Source organism: Sparus aurata, chromosome 13 (genome assembly GCF_900880675.1).
Source record: "Sparus aurata chromosome 13, fSpaAur1.1, whole genome shotgun sequence".
Lineage (NCBI taxonomy): Eukaryota > Metazoa > Chordata > Actinopteri > Spariformes > Sparidae > Sparus > Sparus aurata.
Window position 1 is genome coordinate 4,932,198 of NC_044199.1, and position 15,904 is coordinate 4,948,101.

Genomic DNA, 15,904 nt, shown 5'->3' on the forward strand with positions numbered 1-15,904 from the left:
GTTGTAGCGAGTTACGAGTTACGCCATCACCTGAGCCCTCAATGCAGATTACTGATTGGTTTGACACATTTATGTCTGGATCACTTGACTATTCAGGTTTTCAAGTCTTGATTGCAAATACTGAGCCTGTGATCGGCCATCTGGCTTTGTGAGGCTAAAACACCCGAGCAGCCACGTCACGTCATATTTCCCCCTTTTTCCCCACTTGGCACTAAAGCTCTACCTGCTCACTTAATGTTAACGCAATAAAAACAAAAACGGAACTTCTTCTCTTACCGATTATGGCGTCCTTGTCCCTGTTCTCTAGCTCTGCGATGGGCACAAAGTCACAGTGCACTGCGGGGATGCCCTGACCATCATCACATGGCACAATGGATGAGTGAGCGTGGAGGGTCATCTCGTAGTCGTTCTTCACTGTGGTGTACTGTTTGTTGGCCGCCTTCAGCGTACCCTTGGTGATGTAGTACACCTGCAGAGAATGGGCGAGCAAGGTGGTATTATAAAATTAGCCCTAGTCAGACCGGTTATTTCTTGTGAATCTGGAGTGACTCTGACGACCACTTTATTGATCCTGCAAGGGAAATTATTAGAATTATAACAGGGCTTCTGCTCTACCAAAACCGCTCAATGAGAATGGGAAAAAAACCCTTCAGGTCCAACTAAGATGTGGTGTCATATCGGCCCCATCGCTTCTCTAATTCACCAGAAAATAAGAAGCAGCTGAGAGCGAGTCCGCTAAACAGCACAATTTAAACTCAATATGCGCGGCGCACTTCTTCATTTACTCTCCCCACTCTCCAATATCCCCCCTCTCTCTCTCTCTTTCTCTGCCTCTAAGTTCTTCTCGATGGCTCTCTCCGATTTAGCCCACACAGAGATACGAGCATGAAACTAACGTGATAAGTATTCTGGTCGCTCAGAGCCAGTCACACCCACTCACTGTTCTGTCAATACTCAGATCACGGAGGGAAGACGGATTCATTCCTTTATTTATCTTCGGAGGGCAGAGGGCACAAATTGGATGTGGGGCTGTGTTGGGAGTCACCGTGAGTGGCTGATACCTGAACCAGTGTGACGGGCAAAACGATGGCAGAGGTTAATTGAGTTATTAAGCTCTGTGGGGCCGGACTTAGATGAGCGAGAGCTTAAACGTGTGTTCTACCTGTCTGTAATTGCAAAGGTATAAGGGAACATGCAAAGGGCACGTTCTGGGGGTTTAGACTGGCGACAGCCCAGTTAATCACAAACAGATGTTCTTTTAACTGGTATTCTAATTATTCTCATTTGTTTAACTACTTAGTTGCAATATAGTCTCACAAGAAATTAATTCAAATACAAATTATCCCTTAATATTCATGATCCTTGTACGGATCCTTCTGTATATGCTTTAATTCTTGTATTAAATTTAGATTTAAGGGACTCCATCAACGTCGGAGGTGAGCGTCAGTGTCAGTGACGCAACAGGAGCTGGCAGGTATTTCTTACTAAAGGACAGTAAAGCCGACGCTTGCAGACACGAGGTCTTGAATCAGGGCGCTCTGGTTGAACGATGATCCTATTACCAGATGCTTCCTCCAGCATTCTTAAAGACCAAAAAGATTCATATGTAACAGTGTTTGACTGACTTTAATTCAAGTATTAATCTATATGATTAATGTAAGAAGAGCTTGCGGGTAAGTTCTGAATTTTTCAAGTCAGTCTCAATCCAATATTCACAAGCCAATGTACGCTGAAAGATTTATTGGTCACTGCGATCATTCCTCCTTCATTCGTGCTCGCTGTGTAGAGATCCCCTTGTGCCGTGACTACACTGTCACAGAGAGGTGACAAAATCCAGAGTCCTTGTTCAGCGCGAGATGTATTGTGAATTATTTCAGAAAGATGATTCCCTCTATTCATTGCATACATGGTCATTTTGTTGTACAAGTAGTTTAACTCATACTGCTCAAGTCTCACATTACCTTTGGCCAAACTTTTGAATGCATTTTCGCACAGAATAAAGACCTCACTCTCCATCTTTTCCAGAATAGTCGCAATGGAGGGATTGCTTGTCTACCACCATGGAGAGGAGGAGTAATTAGCGAGCTATGCCGCTCTCAACATACAAGTGGAATATGAGTCTTGTATGAAGGTAGACTTCATTGGTTGCATCATTGTACTTTAACCTAACCTAGGAATGCTTCAATTAAGTATCAATTACTTGTTAAAGAAGAGAAAATGCACACAATATCAATAAACATTATCAACACATCAGATTCGACGCTGCAGCATTTATCCACTCAAATGTTCAGTATGTCACAGACAGTATATATTTCAGTGAAATATGACTATATAAATCCCTTCCACAAAATCCTTTTAATACTCGCCTCTGGCTCATTCTTTGACCAGAAGTCCTGCAGGCATAAGAGGATTTCACAGAGGGGTTTATTAGACACCATTTTACCAACGATGCATTTGTTTGAGGTGCTGTGTGCACACGAAATGGATACCTGCAACTGAATCTGCAGGTAGTTAATTTTCTACCACCTTTAGACAAAGTGTTATCATCCTTAAAGGGATATTCCGGTGTAAGTTTAATCCATGTTTTAACACACCGTGACACCAGGTAGGACCCCCTCTCGAGAGATAAAGTTTGCAGAGCGCTAGCTCACGTAGCTTTAGCATCCTCAGAAACGACCGCACGACAACAATACACTGCAGTAAATGGATCCAAATATAAACCGCCACCAAAAAGCCACAAATAATGCTCAGAACAGCACCAAACCTCAGCAACAGTACAAATAGGGTCTCAGCACATAGTCCGGGGCATCTAACCTCCGCTAGCTTAGCTGGATTTCTATTGTGAAGCTAAGAACAGATTTCAACTCTCCTCCATCAGCTTCCGGGTCGGGGAAGTCCCGACGCGACGATTACCGAGTGCGGTTAGAAATGCTCAATTCCGTTCTTTTCCCTGTCCGCTCTCGATAATAACTGTTATAATCTGGCAGGTAAGACACATATGAACTTTGATTGCTTTTCCATGGAGTCATAATCATACATTTTCATCCATGAGCCGCGGAACTCTACTGCACTCGGTAATCGACTCGTCGGGACTTCCCGTCAACAGGAAGCTGCTGCAGAAGAGTGGTAAATTTAGTCAGCTTTTCAGTAGAAATCCAGCTAAGCTAGCGGAGGTTAGATGCTCCGGACTATGTGCTGAGACCCTATTTGTACTGTTGCTGAAGACCATGGATTAAATTTACACCGGAATATCCCTTTAAAATGTTTGTTCAATCAACTTCATTGAAATGAAACCAGAATCACATTTGGAACGTAAGAGCAAACATTCCCTTGCAGCGTTCTGAGCAATTGGCGATGTGCAATATGTAAAAACCTTATCATTTTTAAGTGAAGTCTCCAGGAAACTCTTATCGCTTGAGGTGAGAATGGAAATGGGTGAGTGGGATCTGCTCACCTTGCCTTGCTCCACTAGAGTGTAAAACTTGTCCACTTCCTTGTTGAAGGCGGTGATCCTGATCTCTCCCTGGTGACCAGCATATTTTTCCATTAAACCGTATTTCATTTCAAAACGAAAAACAGCCATGCGTGACGTACAGTATGTTAACATGCATGCACACAACGGAAGTCCTCTACTCACACTCTCATCCAGTATCTCAAAGGAGAAGAGCTTGCCCTCTCCCTTAGAGTTACTCCAGTTGCGGATACTGGACTTGTTGGTGACTCGGGCTCTGATTGTCCACCTAGGGATACACACAGGGTTATAAAGAATTAGCTCTTCAACAAGTATATGTCAACAAAAGTATCTTGTATCTTGTCATGAAGGTCCAGTGTTTAAGTCACTATATCATTCATAAATATGTTTTCCAGGACTGCAACTAATGCTTATTTTCACTGCTAGATGCCAGTGAGTCCTTCTGCAGAAAATGAGCCTTTAAAACACAATGTGATTTCAGTTATTTGAAGCTGAAAAATACCTGAATCAAAACATTACCACTGACCAAAGTCTTCGCTTTGCAAATGCTTTTACCTGCCTTCCACCATGTTTTCATTTCCTATGCCAAAGTATTCTTTTTTACCAGGAGTTGCAGTCTAAAGGTCAGCACAAACTGCAAAGGAAGCTGCAAAGACACTTAAATAAAAACTTCCTTTTTCTGTTAATGAGCATCCCGACTCCGCTCACATCAGTCACCAACGGGAAACACAACTGCACAACAGAACAAATCCCAAGGAAATTGGACGAGTGTCTTCTCCGGTCCTTTTAAAGTTCCATGAAAGGGGAAAAAAAAAAAAATAGCATCCAGCAACTTTTCTTTTCAAAGACTGAACTAGGTGTTGTACATCCGCCAACTCCTGGATGCATTTAAAATGTGCCTCTTGTTCTGTTTTTAACAACAGCCAGCCAAGCTCGGCAGTTTATGCAGCAGTGAGCTTTTTGACTGCGTTGATAATTGTGCAGTGGAGGATATTCATACCATAACTTTGCCTGCAATTAAATCCCCTATCATGAGAGCAGCTGCTGGCCCAGAGTGAACCCCATTCCCTGCTCAGTATGGATAAGACCGCTACACCGAGGTTTATGGCAGCCAAAAGCCAATTAAAGTCTGCTCTAGATGCTATTACTTAACACCCGGAGAATGGGATGAGAAGCCGATGCACGCGGCCATAATAGACGGCGTGCACGTACACAGCATCCGTATACAGTCTGCTGGATGTAACGCTATGTGTCACACTCAGGCACACAGGCGTTTCATTTTACGCAAATATACATAGAGGAACAGCTGCTGAAGTCATCTGTTTTTACTCACTGTAGGTACTCCTCCAACTTCAAAGTTAGAACAGTCATCAGTTTATTACAACACCTAGAGGCACAGTTATCTTTACGGCTTGCAATTTCAAACAGGGCTACGTTATCAGAGCCCAAACATAGAGCGGAGAGTTGACAGGGTTCCTCCACTCCAATCTGGACAACTACATCTTGCTGTACACGTCTCTTGTCTTCTTTTTTTTTTTCTGGCAAACTTTAAGGTCAGAGACTTAAGCCAGAAGAAATGATAAGAAGCAAAGAGGGAAAAAAAAAACAGCAGTAAAGTGAAGCCCTGGAGGGGGTAAAGAAAATGTGAGAGGGAAGGAAGGGGATGAAAAAAGAAAAAAAAAAAAAAGAAACCGAGGTTGGCCAATTCCCCACCAGGCCAAATAACAGAATCAAAACCTCAGCAGCAGCCCATAAAGAGCCAGCAGTACCTGCCGCTGAAGTGTTCGTTTCTCAGGCAAGATCGGTCATTTCACTTCATTTCCATGCAGATGGGCTGACTATCAAGCGCACACACACACACACACAGCCGCACTCAATATGGAAAAAAAATAATGCTCACACATGCATGCACAAACACACACACACGCAGTTCAAAACATGCCCCAAAGTGCTACTCAGAAATGGCAGCAAGTGGGGAAGTAGAGTCACAGCATGAGAGGAAATGGTTCAGATGATGAATGAGCAGAAGGAGAAAAAAAAACCCAAGTGCAATCAAACAGTACAGCGTTGACTTGCAATTTGGGAAGAGATGCATGTAAGTTAGGTTTCAGTGCGTCATTATTCACGACAGAGCTGAAGTCGCGTTGAAGTGATTTCTTTACGCGTATTATAAATGCATATGAGAGCGGGCACATGCAGACATCACCACACGCTTTAACTTACTTGCTCTGGTAGGGGTTCAGCTGAGCAATGGAAATCACTTTGGTTGATGAATCTGGAGACGAGCTTCCGGCCTTCGAGGGGGAAAACTTCGAGGGGGAAAACTTTGAGGGGGAAAACTTCGAGGGGGAAAACTTCGAGGGAGAACCTTTCATGGGCGAGGGTTGAAACTTCGAGGGAGAACCTTTCATGGGCGAGGGTTGAAACTTCGAGGGTGAAGCCTTCATGGGCGAGGGTTGAAACTTCGAGGGTGAAGCTTTCATTGGTGAGGGTGAAAACTTCGAGGGTGGAGCCTTCATGGGTGACTTTCCCACAAAGCCTCTTCCGCTACCTCGGGGAGGAGAAAGGGCTCCTGGGAAACAAAGTGAGATACCTATATGAATACTTTGAATTAACAAAATGGCAAGATTAACAAGTGTAAAGGTGCTGAAAGATGAGCTAATTAGCATTCATTGGTCGACAGAGATTGACAATATTCTGTTACCGTCTCATTTTATCCAAAAAGAAAACAAACCCCACAACATGTGTCTATCGGTTCTACAACCCCCGTAGTTTGTGAGGATTTTATGCTTTTCCCGTTTCATTAAAAGTAAACTGAATGTGTTTTGGGTTTGGATTGTTAGTTGCGCAAAAACAAGAACAGTGCTGCCTCAGGCTGTTGGAAGTTGTGAAGACCTTTCACAGTTTTCTGTTATTTAAAAGATGATTTCTTTAAAAGAGATATAAAAGAAAATGGTAATAATTGTGAGCCTCAGCCATGTAATTGAACCACCTGTGTGATACCAAGGATTCTCTGATTACCCAGAGCAAGTCAAAACTATCATAAACCCAATATTAAATCTGGCAGCTCACTGGCCAAATCTGGCAAGTAATAATAAGAAAAAGAATCAGACAAATTGTTTGTTTTCCAGAGCTGATGATGGAAGTATCAAAGGAATGACTTACATACTTCTCATCTCTGTTGAGAGTTGTACACGTACAGTAACATCACACACTGACCAGAAAATGTAATGTAGGCACATAAAGACTCATTCCGATATGCATGAATGTTTGTTCCTGCCTACGTCAGACTGTGCCCTTGGTCTGTCTAATTTCCTATATTAATCATTTTTGGTTATTTGTCTACTTTAGTTGTGCTGTATTATTTCACTCATTATTATATTTTCCTATACGTAACTGTACTGTTTAAGGCGCTATATGAACAAAGTGCGATGGATTGATTCATTTAGGCAAACAGATTTCTGACCCACTTGCCCAGTCAGGAAAAAAACACATTAATGTTGAACCCTGCCAAATACTTAATGTAGTTAATCATTCATGCCATTGTCACTAATATACCATGAAATTGAACAATTCCACTCCATCGATAAAGCATTGCAACCCCATAATAGATTAATGATGGACAATTTCTTTTAAAACCAATAAATTCCGATTCAGCAGGACCATAGATAACGTTCTTCCCTGTCAAACCTGACGCCTACACTACCCACGATGCAACTCGACTGTCAACCGTTTGGTTGGAGATTATGGGTGTTTTATGTCAGCTAATGTAGCCTCGAGCCTCTAGCCTCAAGCAGATATGAGCAGACCACGGAGGTCTGGTACGCTCGCTTCTTTCTAACTCCACACCTCCAGATTTTTTCTCATCTCCAATCTTGTAGTCTTCAGACGCAGCCGACGCTGCCTCAAGTGATGTCACTTTCATCAGACTTCATGCAGCTCCCTCTGGAGCCACAAAAGACTTCATGCAACTTTTTTTTCCACATGTGGAGTAGTACTCCTCAAAGCCTGCAAGCAGACTTTGATATTCAAAATCGGTGGAGTTCCTCTTTAAACGGATTTCTGGTTTGAAGTTCTACACATTGTGGGGACTTTTAGCTCAGAGGATTCACCAAAGTGATCAACAACAGGGCAAATTAATTTGACGATGGTATATAATAATTGTTAGAGCGACTACCAGTTTGCCATCCGGCAGTAGAAACTTAATTCAGCACTGTTATCTGATCTAAGAGCAGCTGCCAAAATGATAAACTGCCTGAGAAAGTTAAACTCTCCCCACAGATCTCTCTGTAGAGTTACTCAATTCCCTGTTAAACATCAGCTTTTGCCAGTGAATTAAACTGTTTTTCTTGGGCTGCCAATCAATTATTAATTTCATAATTACTGTACTCATGCCTTTTAGTCATAGGAAAAAAGAATAATTAGGATCAGTTATCAGAGTATCAGTCTTGTGGCCAAGACACCAGGCATTAATCTGTTAATACTAGTCTCACCCACACTCATGTATCGTGACCATTCATATTTAGTTTCAGCCAGACAGAAAGAAACCCTGAGGCTTATTTTAAAGGAAACCTGATTAGTTTAAAGTTGCCTTCCAGTCCAAAATGTGGATCCTACAGTCCAAACAGTGAAGCTGGTACCCCGCAATTAAACTCAGGAAGTTAATACTTGCATTCTCACATATTCTGGAATTCTTAATTAGGGAAAGACTAGGTGCCATTTTTAGGATTTTAATCTGGTAAAAATGCACGGGAGGATATTGATGTGTCATATCATGATTAGCCTGTCACAATAGTATCCCGATAACCATATAAATATTCTTAAAGCGTTTAAACAAAACCTAACTTATAAAAAACTGGGGGGGAAAAAAAAAAGGGAATAACTTACATTTTGTTAGTAAAATGAAAGAATCAATAAATGTCATTAATCATGAGGTCTCGAGGATGAATAAAGGATAAATAAAGGTGGTAACCTCATCATCCTGTGAATTTTAAGTTTGGAGACTGTTACATATTGTTACGACCAGGGGAAACCCTGGTGCAACAAGAGTGTGAGACTCCCCTCTTCTCATTCCCAAGCACCACCAGCAATAGCATTTTTAAATGGTTTTATTAACAAAAATGGTTTGTACAAAATAACGTGCTGGCAGTCTTGGACAATAGAGGAGAGCCCACAGGAACTGGGAGGAGACGGCCTTTAAACCCTTGTCTTCCAGGCTGGAACCAATCAGCTCCCGGGGACAACCTACAACCACTCAAACACACCTGCGACCAATCTCACACACACACACACTCACAGGTAAAAGGGGGATAATAAAAACAGACAAATAGAAACGTGACCTGTAGGGTCGCAACACCTCCCCCCTTAAAACTGAACATTTCTATGCAATTGGGTGTAAGCAATCACAAGTCTGTTCCCCCTTAAAACAAATCTACATAAAAACACTCCTGTACAGGACCAAAATCAAATCAGTGGGTGCCACTCCCACTAACACCACCACCATGAGACAAGAACACAAACTAAATACACCAACTGTGGTAACACACACACCAAAACAGCAACAGGTGACCAACACAACTGTGGAGTGCAACAGCCACCACACAAAAGGCATCACTGTAGTAAACACTACACACAAATGTACGATATACTTTATTGTCCCGTTCAGGAAAATTTGTCTTGGACTCAACAGCTGCGCCATAAATGCCTTGACAGCCACAATGACAAATACATCATCAGCCATCCCATCACTGACAAATACATAACAGTATTGTACATATCCCATAACATAACACATACACTATACATAAGTAATACATGCTAAAAGATCACCATAATAATCAAAACACTAAAAATTATTGCACAAGTATCGGCCTCAAGCAGCATTATTTAGGAATTTGATGGAGGTTGGAACAAATGAATTCATTTGTTCATTTGAATGCAAAATGTTGCCAGCTTACACCTAAGCTGCAACCACAAGTGACCCAACAAAAGTGAACTGCCACTACCACACCCAAAATGGACACCTTGTGATCTCTACATGTTACTGTAAAAGGAGTGTAACAAAAAGAGATAAAAGTGACCAGACAAACTGGGAAGCCACATCCACCACTCAAGATCCACTGATCTGGGGAATGAAACCATGCCAATCACACTAATTAATACACTAAATCAGTAACACCTGTGTGACCACACCAACAGTGGACTGCAGCAACCACACACAAAAAGTAGTGTCACCACTACAGAGAATGTTGCCAGCTTACACTTAAGCTGCAACCACAAGTGACCCAACAAAAGTGGAGTCCAGTTCCACAACCAAAAAGTCACAGAAGTTACTGCACACAAGTATTAATTAGGGCCACACACCACAACGTGACCAACACAAAAGCAGCCATCTCACACAAAACCATGTTACTGTGCAAATTATAAAATGATGGGAAACTGTAAAGACATCCCAACTTGACCTGCCTACAAAAGGTAGCCAACTCACCTAGCTAGTCTTCAGTGGCTTGCCGAGCTCGAGGCGTCTTCAAACGCTGAACTCAGTGAATCACCAAAGACCAGGAACCTCGTCAACTGCGAAACACTGAAGCGTACCCCCACCCAGGATTACCACCAAAAATAAGACAAGGCAAAATAACAAAAGGTGGCAAAAATTCTTGAAAATGCCCAGCAGCTTACTGGTTAGGGTGCTCAGACAGACACACAACATGCAGCAACAACTTAACAAAAGAGATGACCACTACACTTAACTAAAGGCCACTTACACAAACAAACTAAACCAAACCACATCTACTTCACCTCATGGACATTCAGATCCCGGACGAGCCCCTAATTGTTACGACCAGGGCCTGAAGGAAACCCTGTGGCAACAAGAGGGTGAGACTCCCCTCTTCCTGTTCCCCAAACACCACCAGCAGCGAGCGTTTTAACATAGTTTTATTCAAACAAAGCATGTACAGTCGCACAACTGCCAGCAGCCTTGGACAGCAGAAGAGAGCCCCCAAGAACTGGGAGGAGCCGGCTTTTAAACCCTTGTCTTCCAAGCTGGAACCAATCAGCTCCCGGGGACAACCTACAACCACTCAAACACACCTGCAACCAATCTCACACACCCACACACTCATACTCACACAGGTAAAAGAGGGATAATAAAAACAGACAAATAGAAACATTTATGACCTGTAGGGTCGTAACAACATACACACACATCCAATTTAACGTGATTCTGTGAATGACAGGCAATTCAAACTAAATAAAGAAACCAATATAGGACTGTACATCAGTGAGTTCCACAGCGTTTTTGAAGTCATTCAAATTCAAATTATTCACAATTATCTCTAATCACAATTATCCTGATTATGAAAATTCACCATAATCAACCTGTTGTGTTTTTATCTCGCCACATCTCTTGTGGTAAATATACTTTTTCTTCTCTATAAAACCGTGTCAGACACACTAAGAGAAGTTTTATGTGCCTTAATACATGTGTGGAGGGGATCTAAAAACAGGCTGGACAGCATATAATAGCAGGAATATATGAGGAGGCCCGAGATTATAGGCTGTTTCACACAGATGCTTTTAATAATCAATTATAATATACTTATCATATTGTGTAAGAAGAACATATATAGGTACTTTAGCCACAAAATGTTGAATTTTTCAGATATTAGATAAACGCCTGAAGCCTTATGTGTAATTAATCAAGCTGAGAATATTTTAATAGCGCAGTATTCTGTCCTGTGTGGAACTGAATTCTAATGAGGTGTGCACTTACTCAACCCAGATCTCACACAAAGCCTCACATACAAATTCAAAAACACAGAAAATATGAAAAAAGTTAAGAATAAGTTCCCTTTGTGTCTAAAACAACCGCTCAGCCTTTTGTTGTACGCATTTTTTTCAAACCAATATTAATGCCAGAAGACTTTAACAGTTCGGATCAGCCCACAGAATCACAAGGTGTTACCTCACCTCCCACAGTAAAGTAGCATCAGCCCCATCAGCAGTGATTCAGGCTCCACTGTTGGCTGTTGTCAAAAATATAATTTATGCAATGCCTCATTTTGGCAGGGATGATCTGCCATATTGAGGAACGGCATTTGAGGAAAGATTTGTTTGGGGGTAAAAAGATGCAATTCCACACGGACCACTCCCCTGATTTAAGCTCCTGTTATGGAGCTCAACAAACACTCACCTCTTATGATACCATCCTTTGCGGATGTGTATGTGTAATGTGTGTTTCGTGAGCACATACCTTGGGGAAATCACAGACTGAACTGCTATTTTCAGGCGAGGGGTAATTAACATCAATATTCATACACACGCAATTCGGATGGAGTGGTACAGGGAAGGAGCTGGTGGTGAAATTGGAGAAGGGATGATAGGTGGGGATGAGTAGGTGGGGTGATGAACAGAGCAAAGACAGGGGCACAGATTTATCAGGGATCCTCATTTTTTGTGATTAAGATCAATACGGAGTCCTGATATGTATGCCGGTAACATATTCAACAGCCTCTGTTTTCTGACGAGTGCTCGGTCGGTGAGGATACAGTAGGAAAAGAGAATGAGAGGAATATACAGACAACAAAAGAGCAATAAATGGAGAAAGTGAGTTAGAAAGCGAATGTGTAAAAGTGTGTTTGTGTGTTTATGAAAGAGAAAGAGAGGATGAGAGGCAGCGAGTTGTGAGGACAAAGGAAACCTGCAGAGAATGGTTAGCGATGAATAATGAATTTTTTTTTTTTAACAGCACTTCAGCGAGTGCATGTCTCCTTTCGGAATTTAAATATCATCTGCAAAGCAGTTTGAAGGTAGTCTATTTCAAGGAGAGCTGATGATGAATATTTAGAAGTGAACACAGAACCGCCAGTGACAACTGTGTCACAACCTCTGACTCCACGCCTACAGCTGAACGACTAGTTTTTTAGAATATTAATCTCACGGAGTGCCGCGTCATCTGCGACTGACAGCACTTAAAGTCGAGCTCGGACAATTTTAAAACTCCTGAAACATTTGGAATTATTTCCTTCAACTCTGCTGACACCGGAGGAAAAACCACATCCTCCCACTACGAGGATGTCAGAGGTCAGGGTTCACTCCTGCAGGCAGCAGTAGCCTGTCTGCAGGGACTTGGCCAGTTCAAGACCAGACCTTGTTATGGAGACTCAACCGGTAGTTGGAGAGGTGCCAGTTAACCTCCCGGGCTCTGCCATGATGCCCCATGAGCAAGCCGCCAAACCCCCTTCGCTTGGAGGCTGGCTTGGCTGCAGCCACGTCACTCTAGCATCTCTCCACTAAAGCACGTCTCTGAGAGTGGCTCGGGCTGCTTATTTCAGTTTTAATTGTTTGCGTTGTTTTAGTTTTAACTGAGTGTTTATTAGTAGCAGATTTAGTTTCTCGTTTATCATAGCATGAGTGGTGATTGTCAGTGGGCTTGCCACGGTAGTAGACGTTACCTGAGTTACACGGTAGTCTGGCATACACCGATCACAGCACTTATAGTGTAATAAGAGGAAGGAGAGTTGATTGACGAGATGATGGTAGAGGGAACCTGCAACGTAAATGAGGGAGAGAAGGTGGAGGTGTGCTGCCTGTCGCCTTCCACTCCTCATTCAGCAGCTCCTTCTCGTTCCACTACTCCAGCAGACTGTATGAAACTACACCCTGACATACTTAAAACTGACCTGCCTTCAAAAGTACAAAAGGAGATATCCGGTCTGCATTTACAGTAAATTAAGATGGTAGAAGTTCAGAAGAGATATCAGAGCACAAACACAACACATTGTACACTGCCCAGTCTCAATAAACTTATACTCCAATGCCTCTTCACGCTGGTTGTATTGACAGATTTGACCAAATTGACAATAACTAAAACTAAAGACATTTCTTTTATTTTGTAACTGTTATTCACTTTAGTAAGTATAAAACATTGTGTCAGTTAATCTGCCTTTATTCCAGTCGACTAAAATGTTTTTCCTACCAAGTTTTATGTCTTAGTTTAGTTTTAATGACCTTGGAGTACGTGAGGATGTCCCCTCGCTCTCATCCCGACTGGAGGAGCTGCGACAGAAGGAAATAATGCAAGTGAGGGAGGCGAGGAGTCACATTAGCCAAATGGAAGCACCGGGGGATTCAGTGTGTTTCTCAAGGACTGCCAGATGCTTGAACCCAGACCCTCTAATAAAACAGCAACCTCCCTCCACATTACATCGGCCACACCTCATTGGAAACACTTAACTTTTGGCATTTGGCAATCTTGTGAATGCACGCAAATGTATCGGCTTACTGAAAACGCAATTTGCAAAAATAATGGAAAGTAATCAAACACTTGGCCCCGTTCAGTGGGAGAAAATACTTGTTAACTTGCTGCACAAAGCTTGTTTTTGGCTCTAAAAAGGAAGATGCTTGACCATTTTATCAACAGGACGATTAAACAGAGCGGCAGGTTTTCTCCATCAGGCGGGATCTCTGAGGTAACATGATTTTAAAAAAGACAACGAGGAAAGAGTCTGATGAACTACTTAATGCGGCGCCTCATCTTGTCTGAGTCAAATTAGTTGACTTTCCCCCTCTCCCTCCGTCTGTGCATCGCTACGAGGGGATTCAGTCCACAACGCAATATTCATGAAGCCATGAACTGGAGGAGCCATCGGCCCACACAAGCTCCCTCAGTCACAACACACACACACACACACACACACACACACACACACACCTACACACACACAAACACACAATATATACCAAGCACTCATTATCCACCCACATGGTTACATCCTCCACTGAGGAGGACTATTGGTATGTTTCTGCCACATAACACAAATCAATGTCAGCGCTGAGAGCAGTTGGTGGAATAAAACAACTGAGTGAAACAAAGGCTAAGCTAATAAAAGATGATCCAATAAAACACAGGCTACTTGAGGCATGATTCATGGCATCAGCCTTTTTGGCAGAAAACCAACCATCATTTGGAGGCCCTGGTCTCTTATAAATATTTGGTTGGTAGTAAAACAGTGAAAGGTGAAAGTTATAGACTCCCATCAGCCGCAGTGGCCGGCGGGCAACAAGATACGTTTCCTGCTTTTATAGCAGAGCACTAAATATATTAAAAAGCGCACGGTGTGATGTGAATGTGAAAATGGGACAATTGTACTAAAGGAACTGCCGTTAATTTGGCACTTCCTGCGGGTACCTTCGACTGGTTGAAAACCACCCCTGCGCCGTGCGATCCTGTTTCATCTAGTTCTTAACCCACGCTCACACTACAGCCTTTGAAGTGCTGTGAATATCAAAAGGGAGGAAAACCAGGATTTATCTTTCAGTCTGTAGTGCTGGTTTAAGTGTGGTATGGTGAATAAGACTGAGAAAAACAAACAACAAAGACTCTGCTGGTCCCAAATCATGGCTGCGGAACAACAGTGCTGAGGAGAAAAACCAGTGAGGAGCCTTCTCTCAAAGGGTACATGGCTCCCTCTGTTGGTCAAACGCAGGTCTGACAGAGTATTAAATTCCTCTGCAATAAATATCCAACTCATTTCAAAACTCAGTGCTCACCACAGTGCGACAGACCTGATAATGGCCGGGTGTAAACAACTAATATAATGCGTTGTTGACCTTAAAGTAAAGACATAACTCATCATCTCGCTGAGAAGCTCATATTTCACAAAGGTTGAATAAGTTAGTACGTGAAAACGATCCCTGCTCGCTTCCCTGACAAAATGTGGTTTGATCCTCCAATAACAGATTTCAATAGCCGCGACTGCATAACTGCGGAATAAATAGTTAACTAGTTGATAGATCTGTGTACTGTATTGTTGTTAGGCAACGACCTGCTGCTCAGGACATCTAACTCTGCTAAATGAAGAAATTAGAACTCGTTTAAACCAGTGAGGTACTTAATTGTTGTAATCTGCTCCGCAAATAAGTAGCATGAATCTATTTGACATGTAATATCCATGCACTCGAGGGTGAATTGTTTCGTTGATTTTAAAATGATTTAAACTCACCTTACATGCAGTAGCTTGGAAAAGCTAACATACATATACTCTGCACGACCAGCAATACTCCATATGTGCAAGCAGTTTAAATCTGACTGCACCAACCACTGCCTCTGTCTGCATTGTATCAAACCTGCATCAGCCTCATGCCACACACTTGTACATGGAAAGCATACACATACACTCCATGGAGGATGTCTGAGCAATGATCAATAAGCATGTGCTTGAGAAATACAAGTTAAAGTCATAAAGTCATTTTGTTGGCTGTAGAAACTGTTTAGAAAACAAGTGGAGACCTGCTGCTCCGCGGCTCCGGTTGGAAAAACTCGGCTAGAGTACGATGCAGCTCAGCACTGATCAATTTGTCTTCAGTTACTGCTGCTGTGAATGTGAAGTCAATAAAAATAAGAGCTACTTCTGCCAGGCAAGCAGCTGA

General features: G+C 42.4%; 1 protein-coding gene across 2 annotated transcripts in view; it reads right to left on the bottom strand.

Moving 5' to 3' along the window:
- LOC115594354 (replication protein A 70 kDa DNA-binding subunit-like) overlaps positions 1-15,904 on the bottom strand; it is a 48,327-nt gene that overhangs the window by 29,911 nt on the left and 2,512 nt on the right. For both annotated transcript variants that reach the window (XM_030438392.1, XM_030438393.1), the window contains exons 7-10: positions 5,696-6,044; positions 3,638-3,740; positions 3,455-3,523; positions 277-469 (exon numbers count right to left, since the gene is read on the bottom strand). In XM_030438392.1, coding sequence (XP_030294252.1) covers positions 277-469; positions 3,455-3,523; positions 3,638-3,740; positions 5,696-6,044 — 714 coding nt within the window. The remainder of the gene's footprint in view (positions 1-276; positions 470-3,454; positions 3,524-3,637; positions 3,741-5,695; positions 6,045-15,904) is intronic.